The sequence below is a fragment of the Callithrix jacchus genome, chromosome 17, assembly GCF_049354715.1.
Source record: "Callithrix jacchus isolate 240 chromosome 17, calJac240_pri, whole genome shotgun sequence".
Taxonomy (NCBI): domain Eukaryota; kingdom Metazoa; phylum Chordata; class Mammalia; order Primates; family Cebidae; genus Callithrix; species Callithrix jacchus.
In genome coordinates, this window is record NC_133518.1 from 50540577 (window position 1) to 50564688 (window position 24112).

At 38.6% G+C, this 24112-nt stretch overlaps 1 protein-coding gene across 27 annotated transcripts in view; it reads left to right on the plus strand.

Moving 5' to 3' along the window:
• The window catches only part of TOPBP1 (DNA topoisomerase II binding protein 1), a 172569-nt gene extending 155176 nt beyond the window's left edge, over positions 1 to 17393 (plus strand). For all 27 annotated transcript variants that reach the window (XM_078354192.1, XM_078354197.1, XM_035278456.3 and 24 more), the window contains 6 exons: positions 104 to 215; positions 3395 to 3558; positions 4794 to 4931; positions 9354 to 9443; positions 9628 to 9789; positions 16333 to 17393. In XM_078354192.1, coding sequence (XP_078210318.1) covers positions 104 to 215; positions 3395 to 3558; positions 4794 to 4931; positions 9354 to 9443; positions 9628 to 9789; positions 16333 to 16476 — 810 coding nt within the window. In that variant the 3' untranslated portion in view covers positions 16477 to 17393. The remainder of the gene's footprint in view (positions 1 to 103; positions 216 to 3394; positions 3559 to 4793; positions 4932 to 9353; positions 9444 to 9627; positions 9790 to 16332) is intronic.
• Positions 17394 to 24112: the final 6719 nt, after the last annotated feature.

The window sequence follows — 24112 nt, forward strand, 5'->3', positions numbered from 1 at the left end:
GTATATTTGATAACTTAGAAGATAGTAAAATGCCACTATAAAAGAACTGTGTATCTGATCACTTTTAATGTTGATTTTTTCTAAAATAAAACTTTCATTCCAGATTATAACAATAGAGGAGACTCATGAAGAATTGAAAAAACAGTACATATTTCAGTTATCATCTCTGAATCCTCAAGAACGTATTGACTATTGTCATCTGATTGAAAAACTAGGTAACAGTATTTTACTTAAATCAAAAATGTCCCATATAATAACCATATTTGGAAGTCAAATGCTGTCAATATTATTTGTAAAGTCTAGAAGTAAAGGAAAAGACCATGGGTAACTTGTCTAAGGCTGTACATTGAGTCAGCATTGGAACTTTGATTTGAAAAAGCTCTAAAGTCAGTAGGTCATGGGATTTAAAATTTAAATGGAATCTAACAGTTGAAGTTTAAGCATCTTCTGTGCTGTTTGACTATTCGTTCACTAATGAAGCTTTAAAAACTTAACTATATAAATAAAACCACATTTTAATGAACTGGAAAGGCTAATAGTATCTAGACAGGAGCTTTTTCTTGTTTTTTTGTTTGTTTGTTTTTTGTTTTTGTTGTTGTTGTTTTCCAATTAGAAATCCAGTGTGGAGGCCGGGCATGGTGGTTCACTCCTGTAATCTCAGCACTTTGGGAGGCTAAGGCAGGATCACTTGAGGTCAGGAGTTCAAGACTAGGCTGGCCAACATAGTAAAACACATCTCTACTAAAAATACAAAAAATTAGCTGGGTGTGGTGGCACACACCTGTAATCCCAGCTATTTGGGAGGCCGAGGCAGGAGAATCACTTGAATCTGGGAGGCAGAGGTTGCAGTGAGCCAAGATCATGCCACTGCACTCCAGCCTGGGCAACAGAGCAATACACCATCTCAAAAAAAGAAAAGAAAGACATTCAATGGAAAAGAGCTCCTCCTTGTATAAAATTATTCTTTTAAAAAAAAATTTTTTTTTCCTATTTTTATTTATTCTTATTCCACTGGTTGTCAGGTTTTCTACCTAACATCATTCTAGAAGCAGCATAGTAAAAGAGCAGTCTGGTATGCTGTAGCAGCACTGTCCGATAGAAATACAATGTGAGCCACATATGTCATTTTAAATTTTCTAGTAGCTGCATTTTAAAAACTAAAAAGAGGCTGGGTGCAGTGGCACCTGCCTGTAATCCCAGACTTTGCCTGAGGTGGGAGGATCGCTTGAGCCCAGGAGTTCAAAACAAGCATAGGCAACATACTGAGGCGCCATCTCAAAAATAAAAAGTAAAAAGTAACATGTGAAATGAACTTTCATTTATCGTGTCTTCACTTATCAGGCCTGCCTCAGTCTCCCAAAATGCTGGGATTACAGGTGTAAGCCACCACACCTGGCTGAAATAATGGTTTTTAATAGTGGCCCTGAATCATTAGGAAAAGATTAAATTTTATTTAGTGCTGTCTTTTTAAGAATGTGGAGAACTGTGATATGCTTTTTTAAAGAAAAGAAAAAATTTATGTCAAATTTTTTTGGAAAAACTCTTTCTTCTTAGAAACTTTGTACTCATATAAAACACATTGTTTCCCAGTTGCCTGATAACTTAGATGAGACTAGAAGTCAGAATTGCTAAGTTTGACCCAGAACTCATAAAAATGAAAGGCTTCAAGTGTCTGTCTCCTATAGATTTTTCCATCTCTGCAAACTTTGGGCAAGAGTGATAGCAGTTAGCAGAGAACTGATCTAGAAGAGGGCAGGGAGCAGAGGCAGATGAGTATGGATTATTCTGGAATTGGGAGTTTGCAACTCTAGAGGTTTTCTAATATTAGAATGCAAAGAGACGTTATAATAGATATCATGCCCAGCCCCTCATTTTTTTAAATGAAGCAACTGTAACCAATTGATAAATATATAAATCAGTCTATTATGTTGTCTGGGTCACAGAATAAGTTTATTATATAGAATTGGAAATTGATATTTATTATATTAATAAGGAATTTTACCTTCTTGTTCTTCTGTCAATATGTGATCCTGGGTATGCAAATAATAGTAACCTTTCATATGGTTATGAGAATTAATTGAGTTGGTAATCTGGAGCACTTTTAATAGTTTCTGGTTTACAGTAAATGTTCAAAAAGTGTTGCTGCTATTATTATTAGAGGCATCTTAAATTATGAGTTTGAATGTTTTGTTAAAATTTTAGAAAGTCCTTGATATAACTAATTCTGCCCAACCAGTAGTCAAGTTAACCTCTAAAATGTAACAGCCATGCTTTACATAAGCTTACATTTACTTAAGCCTTTTTTCCTCAAAGACAGGCTTCATACATTTATATTTGAGAAGAGGTTCAGTTACTGCTTTTTCCCACCTGCTGCTTCATCTCTTATTTATCTGTGTGTGTGTTCTTCCCAAGCTTCTGTGTTGGTCTGCTGACCTTGTTTCCACTCACAAAAAATTTCCTCCTGTTTTAAAGTCTATGAATGCCCCTATTTTAACTTCCATCTCCCTGGTTACCCATATTCAGTGCTTGAAAACTGCTTTGGTAGTTGAGACTTAAGAAACATAACTAACTACAGTGTGTGACTCATGTTTATGTTCTATTTCTTTTTGTATCCTAATTATAACAATCCGAGTGCAAACAGGAAAAATTGAACAAAGATTTCGTATTGAGAAAGCAAAGAATTTTTGTTAATTATATTAGATCTGATCATGGCAGTATAGTTGTTAAAGAAAATTTCCATATATTTTAGAGATGTATACTGAAATATTTAGGGGCTAGTAACATGTACCTAGAATTTGCTTTAAAATAGTTAAGCAGGGCCGGGCGTGGTGGCTTATACCTGTAATCCCAGCACTTGGGAGGCCAGGGCAAGTGGATCATTTGAGCTCAGGAGTTCAAGACCACCCTGGCCAACATGGTGAAACCCCATCTCTACTAAAAATAGAAAAATTAGCCAGGCTGTACTGGTATGTGCCTATAATCCCAGCTACTCAGGAGGCTGAGGCAGGAGAATCACTTGAGTTAGAGGTTGTGGTAAGCCAAGATTGTGCCAGTGTACTTCAATCTGAGACCCTGTCTCAAAAAAATAAAAACAGAATACAGTAGTAAAGCAAAAAAAAAAATGGTTGCAAAATTTTGATAATTTTAGAATATAGTTAGCCAGTGTTTGTGTGGGGGTTCATTTTACTGTTTTATTTACTTTTGTATTTAAAATGTTCATAATAAACATTAATACATATGTATATAAAGAAAAATAATTCTAAGTCAAGGTTTTTTGGTTTATATGGGTTGGGGCATTTTATTTATAGACAATGTCTATGCATAGCTGAGATTACATTTTTCCTAGAAAGAAGTTGAGAATCAATAAAGTACAACCAGTTTTTCTCTACTTAAGGTGGATTGGTGATAGAAAAGCAGTGCTTTGATCCCAGCTGTACACACATTGTTGTGGGACATCCACTTCGAAATGAGAAGTATTTAGGCTCTGTGGCAGCTGGGAAGTGGGTGCTTCATCGCTCCTACCTTGAAGCATGCAGGACTGCTGGACACTTCGTGCCGGTGTGTATTCAGATTTGCGGAAGTTTATTTTTCTTTAAGAGTAAGTGTCTGCCAGGCATTATGGCCAACACCTGTAATCTTAGCACTTTGGGAGCCCAAGGTGGGTGGATCACCTGAGGTCAGAAATTTGAGACCTGCCTGGCCAACATGGTGAAACCCTGTCTCTACTAAAAATACAAAAGTTAGCCAGGGGTGGTGGTGAGCACCTGTAATCTCAGCTACTCAGGAGGATGAGGCAGGAGAATCACTTGAACTTGGGAGGCAGAGGTTGCAGTGAGCCAAGATCACACCATTGCACTCCAGCCTGGGCAATATAATGAGACCCCATTTCTACAAAAAATAAAAGTAATTAGCTGGCATGGTGGTTCCCACCTGTAGTTCCAGCTACCTAGGAGGCTGAAGTGGGAGGATTGCTTGAACCCAGGAGGTCAAATCAAGATCCTGTCTCTAAATAAACAAAGAAACGTATTTACTTTAAAAAGTAAATCTCAGATTCCATCACATATGCTGACTGCTCATATAATTGAAATAACCAAATACGGCCAGTTGGAGTATACCAACTTTTTTAATAACAAAGCCAAACAACAACAAAACTAGAGATCACAGAGCCAGATTCACCTTTAATCACTTTTTAAATCATTTAATGTGAATGTCAGTGTTGTTTTTAATTGAAATAACATTTTCTTACTCAGAAAGTTTCAAGATTATCTCATTGTAAGCTTTGATCTTTACTACTAGCCTATTAAACTAATAACTTGAAGTATTTTGGTTCCTAACTGGTCATCACAGTAATATCCCGCCATGTAGTTTTTGAAGCTTCCTATCAGGGTCTCTTAGGGATCTCTTCTATAGACCGATAATTAAGTTGTCAGTACATACCTCCTCTGAGACTCTGTCATTCTATGAAGTTAGTCTTACAGCAGGTGAAATTTGCTCATCTGAATATTACCAGTTGCCAAGATATAGCTATCATTTTGTTTCTTAAAAATGTATGTGATATTTTTCTGATTTCTAATTAAAATCCAAATATACTTGACTCTTATTTGAAACTAAATTAATCTACATTTCTTCTGTGCTCACAAAACAATATTTACTTAGTATTCTCTGTATTTACAACAATCCAATGTAGAGCTTTAGATGTTATTAGACTTTGAGCTCCTTGAGGAGTGCAACTAAATGTTGCACTGTGGCTCCCCAAACTGTAGCAACTCAAGTTTGTTGGACAAATTCTCTAGGAAGAAGACTATGAATGGGGAAGCAGTTCCATACTTGATGTTTTGACTGGAATCAATGTACAGCAACGAAAACTAGCACTTGCAGCAATGAGATGGAGAAAAAAAATCCAGCAAAGACAAGAATCTGGCATTGTTGAGGTATTAACATACATAATTATATAGGTAATACAAATAGCAAGAGAATGTGCTTGAGGAAATGATGATTCTACTTGTCTTTTATCCTTTGATACGCTTAGTTTGGGCATTCTGAATTGAGCTTACTTTCAGTTCCTGGTTCTTTTAATTGTGTTTAAGATACATATATATGTATATGTATATATAATTTTGATGTCTTTTTAAAAAATAATGTATATATGTAAAATATGGCCCATATTGCATTTCTTTCAAAGAATCTTTTCAGCATCTACGTCAGGTGTTCTTGACCTGAGTTCACAGACTCTCTCAAAGGAGTTTATAGATCAGCTCTGGGACGGCCATGTACTTTACATGGGGGGAAAAATACCTTCTTATTTTTACTAACCTCTATTTGAAAATTAGCACTTCCCAAGCCAGGCGCAGTGGGTCACGCCTGTAATCCCAGCACTTTGAGAGGCCAAGGCAGGTGGGTCACCTGAGTTCTGGAGGTCAAGACCAGCCTGGCCTACATGGTGAAACCCCATCTCTACTAAAAATACAAAATTAGCCTGGTATGGTGGCACATACTTGCAATCCCAGCTACTCAGGAGGCTGAGGCAAGAGAATCAGTTGAACCTGGGAGGCAGAGGTTGCGGTGAGCTAAGATTGTGCCATTGCACTCCAGCCTGGGCAATAAGAGCGAAACTCCATCTCAAAAAAAGAAAAAAGAAAAAAATTAGCACTTTCCTTTTTTTAAATTTTATTTTAATCAGCCTACATCATGCTTTGAGTAAATTAGCACTTCCTTTAATTAAAGTTTGAAGCAACAAATCACAATAGTATCAACTATACTGATAACTGCACTAACAGAAATCAGATGTTTTTGTTTTGCATTATAATTGTAAGCATCTTGAAATACCGTTTGTGTTCATCACTACTTTATTTATATTATTTGTTAACTGTTTATTTATCAAGAGAAACTGTTACTTAGGCCACATGTTCATGTTTTATAATTCAGGAACACAAGTCAATTGCAAACTTCTATGTATTAATTCAGTCCAGGCCAGGCACCATGGCTCACGCCTGTAATCCCAGCACTTTGGGAGGCTGAGGCAGGCGGATTACAAGGTCAAGAGGTTGAGACCATCCTGGCCAACATCGTCAAATCTCTCTCTACTAAAAATACAAAAATTAGCCGGACGTGGTGGCATGTGCCTGTAGTCCCAGCTACTCAGGAGGTTGAGGCAGGAGAATTGCTTAAATTCGGGAGTCAAAGGTTGCAGTGAGCCCAGATTGGGCCACTGCACTACAACCTGGTGACAGAGCAAGATTCCGTCTCAAAAAAGAAAAATAATAATTCAGTCCAAAGAAATTCTTTATGTTCCAAAACACTTTGTACTCTGAAACATAATATCTCTCTTCATCTCAGAATCTTTTGTGGAATCATAACTTTTGTAGAAATCTGTATATCCTTTCTGTTTTGGTCCAACCACAGCAAACAGAGCTGCAATCCCAAGGATACAGCGAATGCTCCCACAATATGAAGCCACAGACAGTAGGCCAGAAGGCCACATACCTAAGGTTTCATCAAAGCACTGGAAGCCATATTAGTTATTGTCTGCTACTTTGAAACTACAGTCGTTATTAGACCCACCACTAGGTCATATGATTTAATGTACTAATATAAAGCATATCTATAATTAAATCACAAATTTGTTTTTAATATTTTGATAACTTTTAATAAAATGGCTTCCTTTTATAATCCTTTATATTTTATTTTTAACATTTTTCTCAAAATCACCCATATGGTTTGGGAATTATGTCTCAATATAGCTATTACTGAGAGGAGTCTGATGACCAGCCAAACATGGCTCACATGGATCCATTAATTGTATTAGTTAATTCTCATGCTGCTATAAAGAAACACTGGATGGGAGGCCGAGACGGGTGGATCACGAGATTGAGAGATCGAGACCATCCTGGTCAACATAGTGAAACCCTGTCTCTACTAAAAATACAAAAAATTAGCTGGGTGGCTGGGCACGGTGGCTCACGCCTGTAATCCCAGCACTTTGGGAGGCCGAGGCGGGTGGATCACGAGGTCAAAAGATCGAGACCATCCCGATCAACATGGTGAAACCCCGTCTCAACTAAAAATACAAAAAATTAGCTGGGCATGGTGGTGCGCGCCTGTAGTCCCAGCTACTCGGGAGGCTGAGGCAGGAGAATTGCCGGAACCCAGGGGGCAGAGGTTGCGGTGAGCCGAGATCGAGCCATTGCACTCCAGCCTGGGTAACAAGAGCAAAACTCCGTCTCAAAAAAAGAAACACTGGAGACTGGATAGTTTATAAAGAAAACAGGTTTAATTGACTCACAGTTCCACGTGACTAGGGAGACCTCAGGAAACTTAAAAGTCATCGTGGAAGGGGAAGCAACAAACACGTCCTTCACATGGTGGCAGGAGAGAAAGTGCAGAGCAAAGTGGGGAAAAACTCCTTATAAAACCATCAGATCTCATGAGAACTCACTATCATGAGAACAGCATGGGGGGATCGCCCCAACAATCTGAACACCTCCTACAAGGTCCCTCTCCCAACACATGGGATTATAATTCTGATTACAATTCAAGGTGAGATTTTGAGTGGGGACACAGCCAAACGATTATCAGAACCCCTGAGATAAATAATCTTTCATGTCGTATTCCAAGTCTCTGATATCGCCAAATCCCTATTAGCCATGAGTCCCTCCCTTTTAGATTAATTCCACTGGCTTTTGTTAGTTGTTATTCCCTACCTAAATATTTTATGTTTTCAATTTGCAAACATTTTTAAGAGAAGTAAAATGCAGGCTTCATCTAACCTAAAAAGCTGTGCTTTAAGGTCTTCCCTTGATTAATCATAAGAAAAAAAGATACCAGTAAAGGTTAAACGTAAATCATGCTGCTTTTTTTTTTTAGGTTTTATTTTATTTTATTGCATTTTAGGTTTTGGGGTACATGTGTAGAACATGCAAGATAGTTGTATAGGTACACACATGGCAGTGTGTTCTGCTGCCTTCCTCCCCTTCACCCACATTTGGCATTTCTCCCCAGGCTATCCCTCCCCAGCTCCCCCTTTCTGCTGTCCCTCCCCTATTCCCCCCAATAAACCCCAGTGTGTAGTACTCCCCTCCCTGTGTCCATGTGTTCTCATTTTTCATCACTCGCCTATGAGTGAGAATATGCGGTATTTCATTTTCTGTTCTTGTGTCAGTTTGCTGAGAATGATGTTCTCCAGATTCATCCACGTCCCTACAAAGGACACGAACTCATCATTTCTGATTGCTGCATAATATTCCATGGTGTATATGTGCCACATTTTCCCAGTCCAGTCTATCATCGATGGGCATATGGGTTGGTTCCAGGTCTTTGCTATTGTAAACTGCTGCAATGAACATTCGTGTGCATGTGTCCTTATAGTAGAACAATTTATAGTCCTTTGGATACATACCCAGTAATGGGATTGCTATATCAAATGGAATTTCTATTTCTAAGGCCTTGAGGAATCACCACACTGTCTTCCACAATGGTTGAACTAATTTACACTCCCACCAACAGTGTAAAAGCGTTCCTATTTCTCCACATCCTCTCCAGCATCTGTTGTCCCCAGATTTTTTAATGATCACCATTCTAACTGGCATGAGATGGTATCTCAATGTGGTTTTGATTTGCATCTCTCTTATGACCAGTGATGATGAGCATTTTTTCATATGTTTGTTGGCGTCATGTATGTCTTCTTTTGTAAAGTGTCTGTTCATATCCTTTGCCCAATTTTGAATGGGCTTGTTTGTTTTTTTCCTGTAAATCTGTTTGAGTTCTTTGTAAATTCTGGATATCAGCCCTTTGTCAGATGGGTAAACTGCAAAAATTTTTTCCCATTCTGTTGGTTGCCGATTCACTCTAGTAACTGTTTCTTTTGCTGTGCAGAAGCTGTGGAGTTTGATTAGGTCCCATTTGTCTATTTTGGCTTTTGTTGCCAGTGCTTTTGGTGTTTTGGTCATGAATTCCTTGCCTACTCCTATGTCCTGAATGGTTTTGCCTAGATTTTCTTCTAGGGTTTTTATGGTGCCAGGTCTTATGTTTAAGTCTTTAATCCATCTGGAGTTAATTTTAGTGTAAGGTGTCAGGAAGGGGTCCAGTTTCTGCTTTCTGCACATGTGCTTTGTTTTAATATTACCTACTCATTAAATGGTTTTTCATTCCTGAGGTATTTGATGGCCTACTATGTGCCAGATACCATGGATTCACGTTTCAGTATTCTAACCAGAGATAATTATACTGTGTCAAAAGTAAAGTTTATAAGATTTATTGACATAAAACTAAATCTACAGATAAAATTGTGCATTATCAGTATTATTTTGTTAGTTATTTTCCAAATGATTTCACCACAGATTATTTTTTAATTGTAGGGAGCATTTAGTGGGTGGAAGGTTATTTTACATGTGGATCAGTCTCGAGAAGCTGGCTTCAAACGCCTTCTTCAGTCAGGAGGAGCAAAGGTTTGTATTGAATTAACTTGCTGACCTTTTTACATAAATAATTAACCAAGATTGCTATGAACAGTTCTTCATTTTCTCTACTTTTTGAAATGATAATCCTTAAGTACACATGATACAGCTGAACTATACAGCTGAACTACCTTGGAATACTGATAGACTGTGATACTGCTTGTTTTTTCTTTAGGTGCTACCTGGTCATTCTGTGTCTTTATTTAAAGAGGCCACACATCTTTTTTCTGACTTGAATAAACTGAAACCAGATGACTCGGGAGTTAATATAACAGAAGCTGCTGCCCAGAATGTGTACTGCTTGAGAACAGAATACATTGCTGATTATCTTATGCAGGTTTGTGAGATTCTGTCCTTGACCACCTCATTACCAGAAATATGCTTATATCCATAAACAAGTAACTGCACTACAAAACCTTCAGCTCCTGATTAGTAGAATGTTAGTCTCCTGTTATTCTCTGTTCAACCCCTTTCAGTTTTATTCTATTTTTTATAATAATGAACACATTATGTAAACATTTAGCTTGGAAGTTAAATATGAGAAGAGTATAAAAATCTAGGTACCTCTAAAGGCTTTAAAAATACCCTTTAAAATGTTGGAATATAAAGAAAACAGAAATTGATTCCAGGAGTCCAAGGAGAAACATTTATCCAAAGGTCCTTTAGTTTTCTTGACTGTTTGCTTTCATATATAGTAAATACCTATCTTAGACACTGGTAAATTTAAGCATTTACTATATGGTGGGCTTACTACTCTCATATTCAGAATTGGCCTGTGTTGTGCAATTTGAATGGGCTAAGAAAATCTTCTTGAAACCAGAATGCCCAAAAGGCTATCAGGAATCAGCAGGGCATGACACATAATCATAAATGTCTTCCTATGAAGAATTTCAAATGGAATGGTGTAGAAACAAGGAGAGGTCAAAGGTCAACCTGCTTTGTGATTTTGCTGCTTATGTTGGGAGACTGCTGAGGATTTAATAGAATGCCTAAAACATAAATGTGAAGCTGTTATAAAACAGAGGGCATACTGATTAGCATGCACTATTTTTTCAAAGGTTTTCACTCAACATGATGTTTTTGAGATTCTTTCACGTTAAAGTGTATACTAGTAGTTCATTCCTTTTTATTGCTAAGTAGTATTTCTTTGTCTGAATATACCATAGTTTATTCATTTTCCTGTTGATGGACCCCTGGGCTGTTTGTCATCTTGGCTGTTACTAGTAAAGCTACTAAAAATATACATGCTTTTTTAATGGACATTTTTTATTTCTCCTGGGTAAATAGGATAGAGTTGCTATGTAATAGAATAAGTAAATATTTCATTTTTAAAGAAGCTGCCAGGCCTTTTGCCAAAAGTATTTTTACCATTTTAACCCATCCCACCAATAATGTACAGATTCAGCATCCCAATCCAAAAGTTAGAAATATTACAAAATCCTAAACTTTTTGAGCACTGATGTGATGCTCAATAAAAGTGCTTATTGGAGCATTTCAGATTTCTGATTTCTGGATTTGAGATGCTCAGCCAGTAAATATAAATATTCCATAATCTGAAATACTTCTGATTCTAAGCACTTCAGATAAGGGATACTCAATTTGTAAAAGCGTTTGGTTTTTCTATATTTTTGCCAACATTGTGTTGACAGTCGTTGGATTTTTAGCCGTATGGTAGGTTTATAGTGGGAGAGCACATTGTAGCTTGTAATTTGTATTTCCCTGATGACTAATAACATTGAGCACTTTTTCTTTCAGGCTTTTTTTTTTTTTTTTTTTTGGCTGCGGGGTAGGGTGTGTTCTCTAATATTTTTTTCTGAAAAGTTGTTGTTTTAAGCTTTTATGTTTAGTGTTTAGCTCTAGGATGTATTACAGATTTCTTTTTCTTTATGCGGTGAGGTAGGAACTAAGGTTGGTTTTTTCTATATAGATATCTAGGTGTTCCAGCACCATTTGATGAACAGATTTTACTTTCCCACGAAAGCTTTGGCACCTTGATAAATCAGATGATCAAATTTTTGTGCGTCTGTTTCTGAATTCTATTCTCTTTTCTTATCTACTTGTTGATGCCTTTCCTGCTGCGTCTTGATCACTATAGCTGTACAGCAACTTTTGAAGCTAGTGGTAAGACGACAATTTTAGTTGTCTTTTTCAAGGTTACTTGGGTCTTCCATGTCCTTTGCATTTCCATATGGACTTCAGAATGAGCTTGTTAGTTTCTACCAAAAAAAGGCCTAGAGTGGTTAAGATTAGGATTGCACCAACTCTGTAGATCAACTTGGGGACAGTTAGCATCTTTACAGTATTACGCATTCTATTTCATAAACACAGAATGTCTCTCTTTAGGTCTTCTTTAATTTCTCTCAGCAACATCTTGTGATTTTCAGTAAGGGAACTTGCGTGTCTTTTGTTATATTATTTATTTTTTTTGAGGCAAGGTCTCATGCTGTTGCCCAGGATGGAGTGCAGTGGCGCGATCTTGGCTTACTGCAATCTCTGCCTCCCAGGCCCAAGAGATCCTCCTACCTCATCCTCCCAAGTAGCTGGTACTATAGGCATGTGCCACCATGCCCAACTTTTTTTTTTTTTTTTTTTTGGTAGAGACAGAATTTCACCAGGTTGCCCAGGCTGGTCTCAAGCAATCCACCTGCCTTGGCTTCCCAAAGTACTGAGATTACAGACCTAAGCCACCATGCCTGGCCTGTCAGTTTTTGATTTTAATAAAATTTACTTCATACAGTTAGTACCTTAGGCCTTCCTACATAGCAATCATTTTATCTACAAAGAGATTTGTAGTTTTCCTTTCTTAAGCCTTGTTGTCTTCTGTGGCTATTTCTTGTTGTCTTCTGTGGCTAGGACCTCAAATATGCTGCTGAATATAAATGGTGAGATTGGGCCTTCTTGTCTTTTTTTCCTGTCTTAAGTGGAAAATTTTCAGTATTTCACCAGCTATAAGTTCTTCATAGATTTATTTTCCAGATTGAGGAAGAGCCCTTTTATTTCTAGTTTACTAAGATTTCTTTTTCATCATCAGTTGGGCTTTTGTTAAATGTTTTTTTTTCTACTTCTGTTGGAGTTGTTGTTATATGGTTTTTCTCTTTCATTCTGTTACTATGGCAAATTACACACATTTGCAAATGTTAAGTTTCACATAAGTATCAGTCCCACCTGATCATGCCATATTAATCTTTGTATATGTTACCAGATTTAAGAATTTTTAAAATCTGTTTTCAGGGTGGGATATTGGTATGTAATTCTCATGTTTTGTAATGTTTTTGTCATATTTTGGTATTAGGGTTTTGCTGGCATCATAAACAATTTGGGAAGTACTCTTGGTTTTCTAGAAGAGTTTGTGTAAAATGCCTGTTTTTTCCTTGAATGTTTGAAGATCTGGAGTTTTCTTTCTTTCTTTTTTTTTTTTGAGAAATGGTGTGGCTCTGTCGTCCACACTGGAGTACAATGGCATGATGTAAGCTCACTGCAGCCTCTGCCTCCTGGACTCAAACAATCCTCCCACTTCAGCCTCCCAGGTAGCTCGGACTACAAATGTACACCACCACTCCCGGCTAATTTTTGTATTTCTGGTAGAGATGGGATTTCACCATACTGTGCTCAAGCGATCCCCTCAGCCTTCCAAAGTCCTAGGATTATAGGCATGATTGCCCAGCCTGGAGTTTTCTTTATATATGGTTTTTGTAACAAACTTTCTTTACTAGATACAGAGCTTTTCCTATTTTCTGTTTCATCATATGTCAGTTTTTAATAACTGGTATTCTCAAATAATATATCTATTTAATCTTGTCGAACTTGTTGGCATAAAGTTCTTCATAATAATCTTATTACCCTTTAATTGTAAAAAGTTTATTCCTGGCCATACTTGGTGGCTCAGGCCTGTAATCTCAGCACTTTGGGAGGCTGAGGCGGGTGGATCACTTGAGGTCAGGAATTCGAGACCAGCCTGGCCAACATAGTGCAACCCCATCTCTACTAAAAATACAAAAAGTTAGCTGGCCGTGGTGGTGTGTGCCTGTAATCCCAGCTACGAGGGAGGCTGAGGCAGGAGAATCACTTGAGCCTGGGAGGCAGAGGTTGCAGTGAGCTGAGATCGGGCCACTGCACTCCGGCCTGGGTAACAGAGCAAGACTCCGTCTCAATAAATCAATAAGTTTATTCCTGATGTTGGTAACTTGTTTTCGTTTATAACTGGCTTATTTAGGAATCTGTTGTTTAATTCCCAAATATAAGAGGATTTTTTTTCCATCTTTTTTATTTGTGATTGCTCATTTAATTCCATTGTAATCACAGAATGTACTCTATGATTTTAATTCTTTTAAAGTTATCAAGACTTGTTTTATCACCCCTTCATCTATCTTAATGAACATATCATGTATGTGAAAGATTCTGTATTCTGCAGTTGTTGGGTGTGTGGTTCTGAAAATATCAAATAGGTCAATGTGGTTGATAATGTTGATCAGATCGTCTATGTGTTTTTTTGTTTGTTTAGTTATATCAATTACTGATACTAAAATCTCCAGGTGGTTGTGGAATTGTCTATTTTTTCTCTTTAATTCTGTCAGCTTTTACCCCATTTATTTTAAACTTCGTTGCAAGTTGTTTACTCATATATAATTTTTGTGATTTGCACATATTCTGTGTTATAACATGTGTCTCTGGGCCTATTTTGTCTTGAATGTACATTGTCTGAGGTTAGTAGAGCCTTTATCTGTTTGCTCTGTGCCATGGTAACTCTTTTCATGGTTTTTAATTTTAAACTTGTCTGTGTCTTATATTTAAAATGGCTTTGTTATAGACAGGATGTAGTTGGGCCTGGCTCTTTTATTCTTTGGAGTGTTTAGTCCATCATGTAATTATTGATATGATTGGATTTAGGGATGGGTTTTTTGGCTGTTTGTTTTCTGTTTGCTCTTTGCCCTTGTTCTTCCTTTTCTTTCCTGTTCTTCCTTTTTCTTTTTTTTTTTGTGTGTGTGTTAGTTTAATATTTTTAGAATTATATCCATTGGACTTCTAAATCAAAGATATTTACCTTTTGGAGGGAGGAGTGTTTATATGTAGATTACATATTATTTTCTGAGGCTGGGTACGGTGGCTCATGCCTGTAATCCCAGCACTTTGGGAGGCCGAGGCAGGCAGATCACCTGAGGTCAGGAGTTTGAGACCAGCCTGGCCAATATGATGAAACCCCGTCTCTACTAAAAATACAAAAATTAGCTGGGTGTGGTGGTGCACGCCTGTAATCCCAGCTACTTGGGAGGTGGAGGCTGCAGTGAACCAAGATCGCACCACTACACTCCAGCCTGGGCAACAGAGTGAGATTCCATCTCAAAACATACAAAATTAGCCAGCTGTGGCGGCATATACCTGTAGTCCCAGCTACTCAGGAGGCTGAGGCAGGAGAACTGCTTGAACCTAGGAGGCAGAGGTTGCAGCCTGGGCAACGAGCAAGAGAAAAAGGAAAGTTCACTTAGGCATATTTATTTGTGTGGGTTTCTGGGTTCTTTTTTCAGTTCCATTGATCCATGTGTCTCTTTCCCTCTATAGTATTTCCCTGTCTTGATGACTATACCTATATAAAGTAAACTCCAGTATCAGCAGGTGTTCCTTCCACTTTATTCCTTTCCATATTGTTCTCGCTATTTTAGTAGCTTTTTTTTTTGCCTGTGTCTTTTTATATAAGTTTTTTAATAAGCTAATATCTATAAAAAGAACCTTATTAGAATTTGGATAGGAATCTCATTAAACTTACAGATCATTTTGAATCAGCATCTTTACCACATTGAGTCTTCTATTCCATGAACATGGAATATCTTTAGTAATTTAGGTGGTCTTTAATTTTTCATGAGCATTTTGTAATTTTCAGTTTATAAATCCTATGTATGTTTTGTTAAGTTTATACCTAAGTATTTCTTTATTTAAATGATTCTGATTTTTTCTTAAGAAATGGGTCATGTTTTGCTTCTTTACATGTGGAGTAATTTTGGATATATTCTGGACATCATGAATAAGTTGTAGAAACTCTAGATTCAAGTCTGACATGGTGGTATGCCTGTAGTCCTAGCTACTCAGGAGGCTGAGACAGGAGGGTTGCTTCAGCTCAGGAGTTTGAGACCAGCCTCGGCAAAATAGTGAGACCCCCATCTCCCCCGAAAAAGAAACTCTAGATTCTGTTCTGTTCTTTTGCTCCTCCAAAGAGTATTGTGTTGTTTAGCAGGCAATGTACTTCATACACTGCATTTGCACCCCCCAGCCCCCCTGTTTGCTTGATTTATTTATTCTCCAGGGTCTGTGGTTGCTTTTAATATATTTTGGTTAGAATTTGTAGTTGTTATCCATGGAAGAACTGAATCAAAAGGCACTTACTTGGTATTTTGTGGTGATTCATTTTCAGGTTGCCCAGTCTGCCATGTTGCTAGAAATTTAAGTTTTATTACACTCATAATAAGGGGGGTAAGATCCACTTCTTCTCTATTGGTTGTAGGGGGGAAATGCAAGGGTTTTGGACTCAGATAGGGTATGTAGGGTATGAATTTTGGCTTTGCTACCCTGCTAGTTATGTGACATTGGTTGTTTTATTTAACCTTTTTCATTTTTATCTCTAAAGTGGGGATTAAAAACACTGATAAGAAATGTTTGTAACATCTGACTTGCCTCACTCTACCTGAGCTATACACGTAGTTCTCTGATAAAGGTGAGACTTTGTCCCGCAGCGTCCATTTTGTTTGATTTGCTGGAATCCAGGAATGAATATGCATTTTCCTTTATTAGCTTCATCCCTGAGAGGGCTGAGATTTTTTAAAAAATATATATTACAGATCATGTAAATGTTTGAAATCATTTAAAAAATCATTTATTTTTCCTTTTATAGGAATCACCTCCTCATATAGAAAATTACTGTCTTCCAGAAGCTATTTCATTTCTTCAGAAAAATAAGGAACTTGGGCCTGGCTTATCACAAAAGAGGAAAGCTTCTACAGAGAAAAATAATATCAAAAGACCGAGAGTACACTAATCACATCTACTCTTCAGTTACCAAACATTGGGGAAAAAAAAAACTAGTTACCAAACATTAAATGCTTTTAAAAGTTGAAAGCGACTGTGATGGATTTGGGTAGTTATTTAAAGATGAGTACCTGAAGAATTTTGCTTCAGAGTATAATGATGACCCTTCCTGAGTTTTGAACACCTGAAATTTTAATCACTGAAATATTAACTGTTTCTTAATTAAAAGTTACCTGAAATAACAACAAAATACAACTCCTCAGCTAGCTTGCTGTTAAACCACATTGAAGTATGTTAAAAGATGTTTATTTTGGCCAGGCACGGTGGCTCACGCCTATAATCCCAGCACTTTGGGAGGCTGAGGCGGGTGGATCACGAGGTCAAGAGATTGAGACCATCCTGGTCAACAAGGTGAAACCCCGTCTCTACTAAAAATACAAAAATTAGCTGGGCATGGTGGTGCACGCCTGTAGTCCCAGCTACTCGGGAGGCTGAGGCCGGAGAATTGTTTGAACCCAGAAGGCGGAGGTTGCAGTGAGCTGAGATCGGGCCATGCACTCCAGCCTGGGTAACAAGAGCGAAACTTCGTCTCCAAAAAAAAAAAGATGTTTATTTTTCTTGTAAGTATCTGAAGCTGTAGCTTAGTGGAAATTTTAGTAAGGTGGTGGATTTTGCTTTAAAATGTCTGCCTTAATTCATAACAAGATTTGTCAATCAGGATTTATTCATGTTTTCCCTGATTTTTATCTTCTCACCATTTTACCTCTTTTAACAGGAGCCTGAGCACAAAGTTTAATGAGGAAGCTGGGGCTATAAATATGTGTATATATGTATATGTATGTTTGTACAAATCTACATGATGTTTGCCAAGTTTCGGTGCCAAAACTTGGAAAATGTGATAATAAAGAATAAAAGTAGTGACTCAAATTAGTATTAAGATGTGTTTACATAGATAAATTTTTTAAAAAGCACACCCTGGCATCTCTTCTTCTCTTGAAGCAACAAAACATTTATATAACTTAACTTAAAAAATGAATGCAAGCCAGGTACAGTGGCTCATGCCTGTAATCCCACCACTTTGGGAGGCCAAGGTGGGTGGATCACTTGAACCCAGGAGTTCAAGACCAGCGTGGATAATATGGCAAAACCTCCTCTCTACAAAAAAAAAAATTCACCAAGCATAGTGTCTCATGCCTGTAGCCCCAGCTACTTCGGAGGTGGAAGCACGAGAACTGCTTGAACTCAGGAGGCAGAGGTTGCACTGAGCCAAGATCATGCCACTGCACTCCAGCCTGGATGACAGAATGAGACCCTGTCTCAAAAAAAAAAAAAAAAGTACTTCTGATGTTTGTTATTTAGAATATTGCCCTATTAGATTAAGACATACTTTTATTGGAACACTATATTGTATTAGCCTTTATTATGCTAAACTGAGACACCAAATACTACATGTGCTACCACAGTTCTCTATAAATAACCCTAATTTCATTTGAAGGACAAACCAGAATTTGTTAGGAATGTAATTTTGATATAAACTGATCAAAATGACTTTTGAAAGGCAGAATCAAACAATGAAGGAGAGAGCGCTCAACTTGGACACAAAGTCCCTTAAATTTTCATCAGATTTTCTTCAAAATGGAGTAGAAGGTATCCCTGCTGCTAGAGGATTGACCCTTCAATTTTCAGCTTTGATCTAATTCACAGTTTAGGACAATACAAATTCCACACAGAAATTGGTAGCATTATAATGTAAACATCCCCCTCCCTTCCACCAAACAAAAACCCAATGGGCCTGATTTTATCAGAGCTATTTTAGCTGAATCACTTTACAGATTTGTAGTACATTTCCCTGAATTTTATTACTCAAAATTCTTTGAAATAGGCTGGGCATGGTTGCTCACATCTGTAATCCCAACCCTTTAGAGGCCAAAGTGGGCAGATGACTTGAGGTCAGGAGTTCGAGACCAGCCTCACTGGCAAAACCCCATCTCTACTAAAAATACAAAAATTAACCCAGTGTGCTGGCATGTGCCTGTAAATCCCAGCTATACAGGAGGCTGAGACAGGAGAATCACTTAAACCAGGAGGCGGAGGTTGCAGTGACCCGAGATTGCACCACTGCACTCCAGCCTGGATGACAGAGTGAAAATCTCAAAGAAAGAAAAATTATTTGAAATAGTTTTTAAATTAACCTAATCTACCACTTTCTTTTCTGCCAACGTTATGAATGGTTTTCCAGTTCAAACAGGCACACAGTTTACCATTTAAGGCTCCAGGTCTCAGTTTCTTCTTCTGACTCTCCAGCATCTGCCCATACCCTGTATAAACCACTTGAACTCTGGCTTTGACTCTTAATCTGTAAATGTCCTAATGCCAGCAACGAAATCCTTTTACATGCTAATTCCAACCATAGGTAGTCTTGCTTAAAAAGGGGAGGGAGGTACGGAACTTGCCTTGATTAGATTAGTCTGAGTTTCTTCTCTGAGGCATTTTATTCTGTGATATTTAAATTAGCACCTTCTATCCCTGCGTGAATTTTCTTGTTAGTCTGATCTCACCAGCATTCGTTAATTCAACAAATAGGAATCCTCAATGTGTGCCTAGGAATCAGCAACAAACCACCTGGACACATGGTCTCAACTTAAAAGAGGTAAAAATTCTTAATGTAAATACAGTACTCAATTATACTCAGATTTATTATTTACATTGTTATGGACTGAATTGTGTCCCCCTAAAATTCACAGGTTAAGGCCTAATCTGCTATGTGATTGCAGATAGAGCCTTTATAAGGGGATAAAGTTAAATGAGGTCATAAGAATAAGGCCCTAATCCAACAGGACAAGTGCCCTGCTAATAGGAAGGCACAGCCTGGTGTGGTGGCTTGCGTCTGTAATCCCAGCACTTTGGGAGGCCAAGGCAGGCAGATTACCTGAGGTTGGGAGTTCAAGGCCAGCCTGACCAACATGGAGAAACCCCATCTCTACTAAAAATACAAAATTAGCAGGGCATGGTGGCACATGCCTGTAATCCCAGCTACTTGGGAGGCTGAGGCAGGAAAATAACTTGAACCCAGGAGGCAGAGGTTGTGGTGAGTCAAGATCACACCATTGCACTGCAGCCTGGGCAACGAGAGCGAAACTCTGTCTCAAAAAATAAGTAAATAAAAGGGATACGAGGAAGGCGCACCAGGAGTTTGCCTGCATGGAGGAAAGGCCCTGTGAGGACACAGGGAGAGGGCAGCTATCTGTCTATACACCAGGAAGAAAGGCCTCACCAGATACCAACCCTGGCCATCTCCTTGATTTTGGATTTCCAACCTCCAAAACGGTGAGAAAATAAATTTCTGTGGTTTAAGCCACTCAGCCCATGGTGTTCTTTTATGGCAGCCTGAGCGGACCAATAACAATATTAGCAGTAATTAAGTGCTTACTGTGGGGCCTGAGATGCAGAGGAATAGAATAGGCTGTTTTGTATATGAGCATTTTTATTATTTTTTAATTTAAAAAAATTATTTAAACTTTTTATTTATTTATTTTAAGACGGGGTTTCACCATGTTGGTCAGGCTGGTCGTGAAATCCTGACTTCAGGTGATCCACCCACTTTGGCCTTCAAAGTGCTTGGATTACAGGCGTGAGCTACCACGCCTGGCTGGCTTCTATATGAGCATTTTTAGGGTAGAATTCATAATTCTAGAGTTTAGATCTGTGACTTTCCACCCCAAAGTCACAAACCACTGCTCTAATCCAAACCTATTATTTCACAGTTAATACCTCTCACCTAAAAGGGCTTCACTACATAGGCTGCTTTGTATCAAGGCTTGGTTTCCCTCTGAGCCTTTAAGATAAAAATCATTCTTAGCTTGAGGCCATACAAAAATAGGCAGTGGGCCATAGTTGTCTGATCCTTACTCTGAATCCCTAAAAAGATTTTAAATCTAGATCTGTCAGCAAGCAAGGCACCTAGCTCTTTTTTTTCTTTCTTTTTGAGATGAAGTCTTGCCCTGTCACCCAGGCTGGAGTACAGTGGCATGGTCTCAGCTCATTGCAACCTCCACCTCTTGGGTTCAAGCCATTCTGTCTCAGCCTCCTGAGTAGCTGGGACTATAGGCACCCACCACCACATCCAGCTAATTTTTCAATTTTTGTAGAGATGGGGTTTCGCCATGTTGGCCAGGCTGGTCTCAAAATCCTGACCTCAAGTGAACTGCCCACCTCAGCCTCCCAAAGTGCCAGGATTACAGGTGTGAGCCACCATGCTCTGCCACTTAGCTCTTTCTCTACCATCTTGAGTTGCAGCCTATGGCAGACATACTTGACAACAATAACTCAGGCATGCCCTGGGAAGTGACCCTGTGGCCTAAGAAGAATGTATGTTTGGAGTTCCAAAGTTAAGGAATCCAGGTGTGGCCAACCCAGAGACTCACTCCTTACCAATGAAGGACATCTGTACCCCTTGCCCATTCCTTGGAATGCAGGCTGTACAGGGGATGGTGGCCCTTTGTATTGGGTTAAGTGGAAGTTGCTAGGTAGAAGTTGCTAAGTGAAAATGATATGTTAAACTACATGCTTTTTAAAAACGGTAGCAATTTTCCTGTCCCGCCCACTGCTCCTGGACTGTCGTGTTATTCACTGGCTCCGCATCTCTTCTTCAGCCCCTCTCACATGGCACCATCCCCACTTGAGTCGATAGTAGCCTGGCACAAGCAGTAGCCATTAAGCAGAGCCATCTCCTGCTTGTTTAACATTTGGAAATCTGCAATGAAAATTACCAAGTTTTGGCTGGGTGTAGTGGCTCACGCCTGTAATCCCAGCACTTTGGGAGGCCGAGGCAGGCGGATCACTTGAGGTCAGGAGTTTGAGACCAACCAGCCTGGCCAACATGGTGAAACCCTATCTCTACTAAAAATACAAAAAAAAAAAAAAAAAGGGCTGGGCATGGTTGCAGGTGCCGGTAATTGCAGCTACTCAGGAGACTGAGGCAGGAGAATCGCTTGAACCCAAGAGGCGGAGGTTAGATTGTGCAACTGTACTCCAGCCTGGGTGGACAGAATGAGACTCCATCTTACAAAAAAGACAACTGGGCTGGGTGCAGTGGCTCACGCCTGTCATCCCAGCAGTTGGGAAGCTGAGGCAGGAGGATTGCTTAAGCCCAGGAGTTTGAGATCAGCCTGGCCAACAGGTATACTCTGTCTCTACGAAAAAAAAAAAAAATACAACTTTTTTTGTATTAAAAGCACACACACAAAGAAATAAAATCCTTTATGGACAAGCAACTTCTGAGAGATTTTTGTCACCACCAGGCCTGCCTTAGAAGAGCTCCTGAAGGAAGCACTAAACATAAAAAGGAACAACCAGTACCAGCCACTGCAAAAACATACCAAATTGTAAAGATTATCGACACTATGAAGAAACTGCATCAACTAACAGGCAAAACAACCAGCTAGTACCAAAATGGCAGGATCAAATTCACACATAACAATATTAACCTTACATGTAAATGGGCTAAATGCCCCAATGAAAAGACACAGACTGGCAAATTAGATAGTCAAGACCCATCAGTGTGCTGTATTCAGGAAACCCAACTCATGTGCAAAGACAAATATAGGCTCAAAATAAAGGGATGGGGGAAGATTTACCAAACAAATGGAGAGCAAACAAAAGCAGGGGTTGCAATTCTAGTCTCTGCTAAAACAGACTTTAAACCAACAAAGATTCAAAGAGACAAAGAAGGGCATTACATAACGGTAAAGGGATTGATGCAACAACAAGAAGAGCTAACTAACCTAAATATTTATGCACCCAATGCAGGAGCATTCAGATTCATAAAGCAAGTTCTTAACAACCTGCAAAGAGTCTTAGACTCCTGCACAATAATAGTAGGAGACTTTAACACTCCACTGTCAATATTAGATCAACGAGACAGAAAATTAACAAGAATATCCAGGACTTAAACCCAGATCTGGACCAAGTGGACCTAATAGACATCTACAGAACTCTCCACCCCAAATCCACAGAATATACATTCTTCTCAGCACCACATCACACTTATTCTAAAATTGACCACATAACTGGAAGTAAATCGCTCCTCAGCAATGCAAAAGAACAGAAATCATAACAGTCTCAGACCACAGTGCAATCAAATACTCAGGATTAAGAAACTCACTCAAAACCACACAACTACATGAAAATTGAACAACCTGCTCCTGAATGACTACTGGGTAAATAATGAAATGAAGGCAGAAACAAAGATGTTCTTCAAAACCAAAGAGAACAAAGATACAATGTACCAGAATCTCTGGGATACATTTAAAGCAATGTCTACAGGAAAATTTATAGCACTAAATGCTCACATGAGAAGTGAGGAGAGATCTAAAATTGACACCCTAATGTCATAATTAAAAGAACTAGAGAAGCATGATCAAACAAATTCAAAAGCTAGCTAACAGAAGACAAGAAATAGCAAAGATCAGAGAAGAACTGAAGGAAATAGACACACATAAAAAACCTTCAAAAAAAATCAATGAGGCTGGGCACAGTGACTCATGCCTGTAATCCCAGCACTTTGGGAGGACGAGGCAAGCGGATCACAAGGTCAGGAGTTTGAGACCAGCCTGGCAAATATGGTAAGACTCCATCTCTACTAAAAATACAAAAATTAGCAGGGCATGGTGGTATATGCCTGTGGTCCCAGCTACTTGGGAGGCTGAGACAGGAGAATTGCTTGAACTTAAGAGGTGGAGGTTGCAGTGAGCCAAGATCGTGCCACTGCACTCCAGCTTGGGTGACTGAGTGAGACTCCGTCTTTAAATAAATAAATAAATAAATAAATAACTGAATCCAGGACCTGGTTTTTTGAAAAGATCAACAAAATAGATCACTTTAGCCAGACTAATAAGGAAGAAAAGAGAGAAGAATCAAATAGATGAAATAAAAATGATGAAGGGGATATCACCACCAATCCCACAGAAATACAAACTACCATCAGAGAATCCTACAAACACCTCTATGCAAATAAACCAGTAAATCTAGAAAAAATGGATAAATTCCTGGACACTTACACCCTCTCAAGACTAAACCAGGAAGAAGCTGAATCCCTGAATAGACCAGTAACAAAGGTCTGAAGTTGAGGCAGCAATTAACAGCCTACCAACCAAAAACAGTCCAGGACCAGATGGGTTCATAGCTGAATTCTACCAGACATACAAAGAGGAGCTGGTACCATTCCTTCTGAAACTACTCCAAACAATACAAAAAGAGGGAATCCTCCCTAACTCATTTTATGAGACCAACATCATCCTGATACCAAAACCTGGCAGCAACACAACTAAAAAATAAAATTTCAGGCCAATATCCATGATGAACATTGATGTGAAAATCCTCAATAAAATACTGGCAAACTGAATCCAACAGCACATCAAGAAGCTTATCCATCACGATCAAGCCGGCTTCATCCCTGGGATGCAAGACTGGTTTAACATACATAAATCTATAATCATAATCCATCACATAAACAGAACCAAAGACAAAAACCACATGATTATCTCAATAGATGCAGAAAAGGCAGTCAATAAAATTCAACAGTGCTTTATGCTAAAAACTCTCAATAAATCGATGGAACATATCTCAAAATAATAAAAGCTATTTAC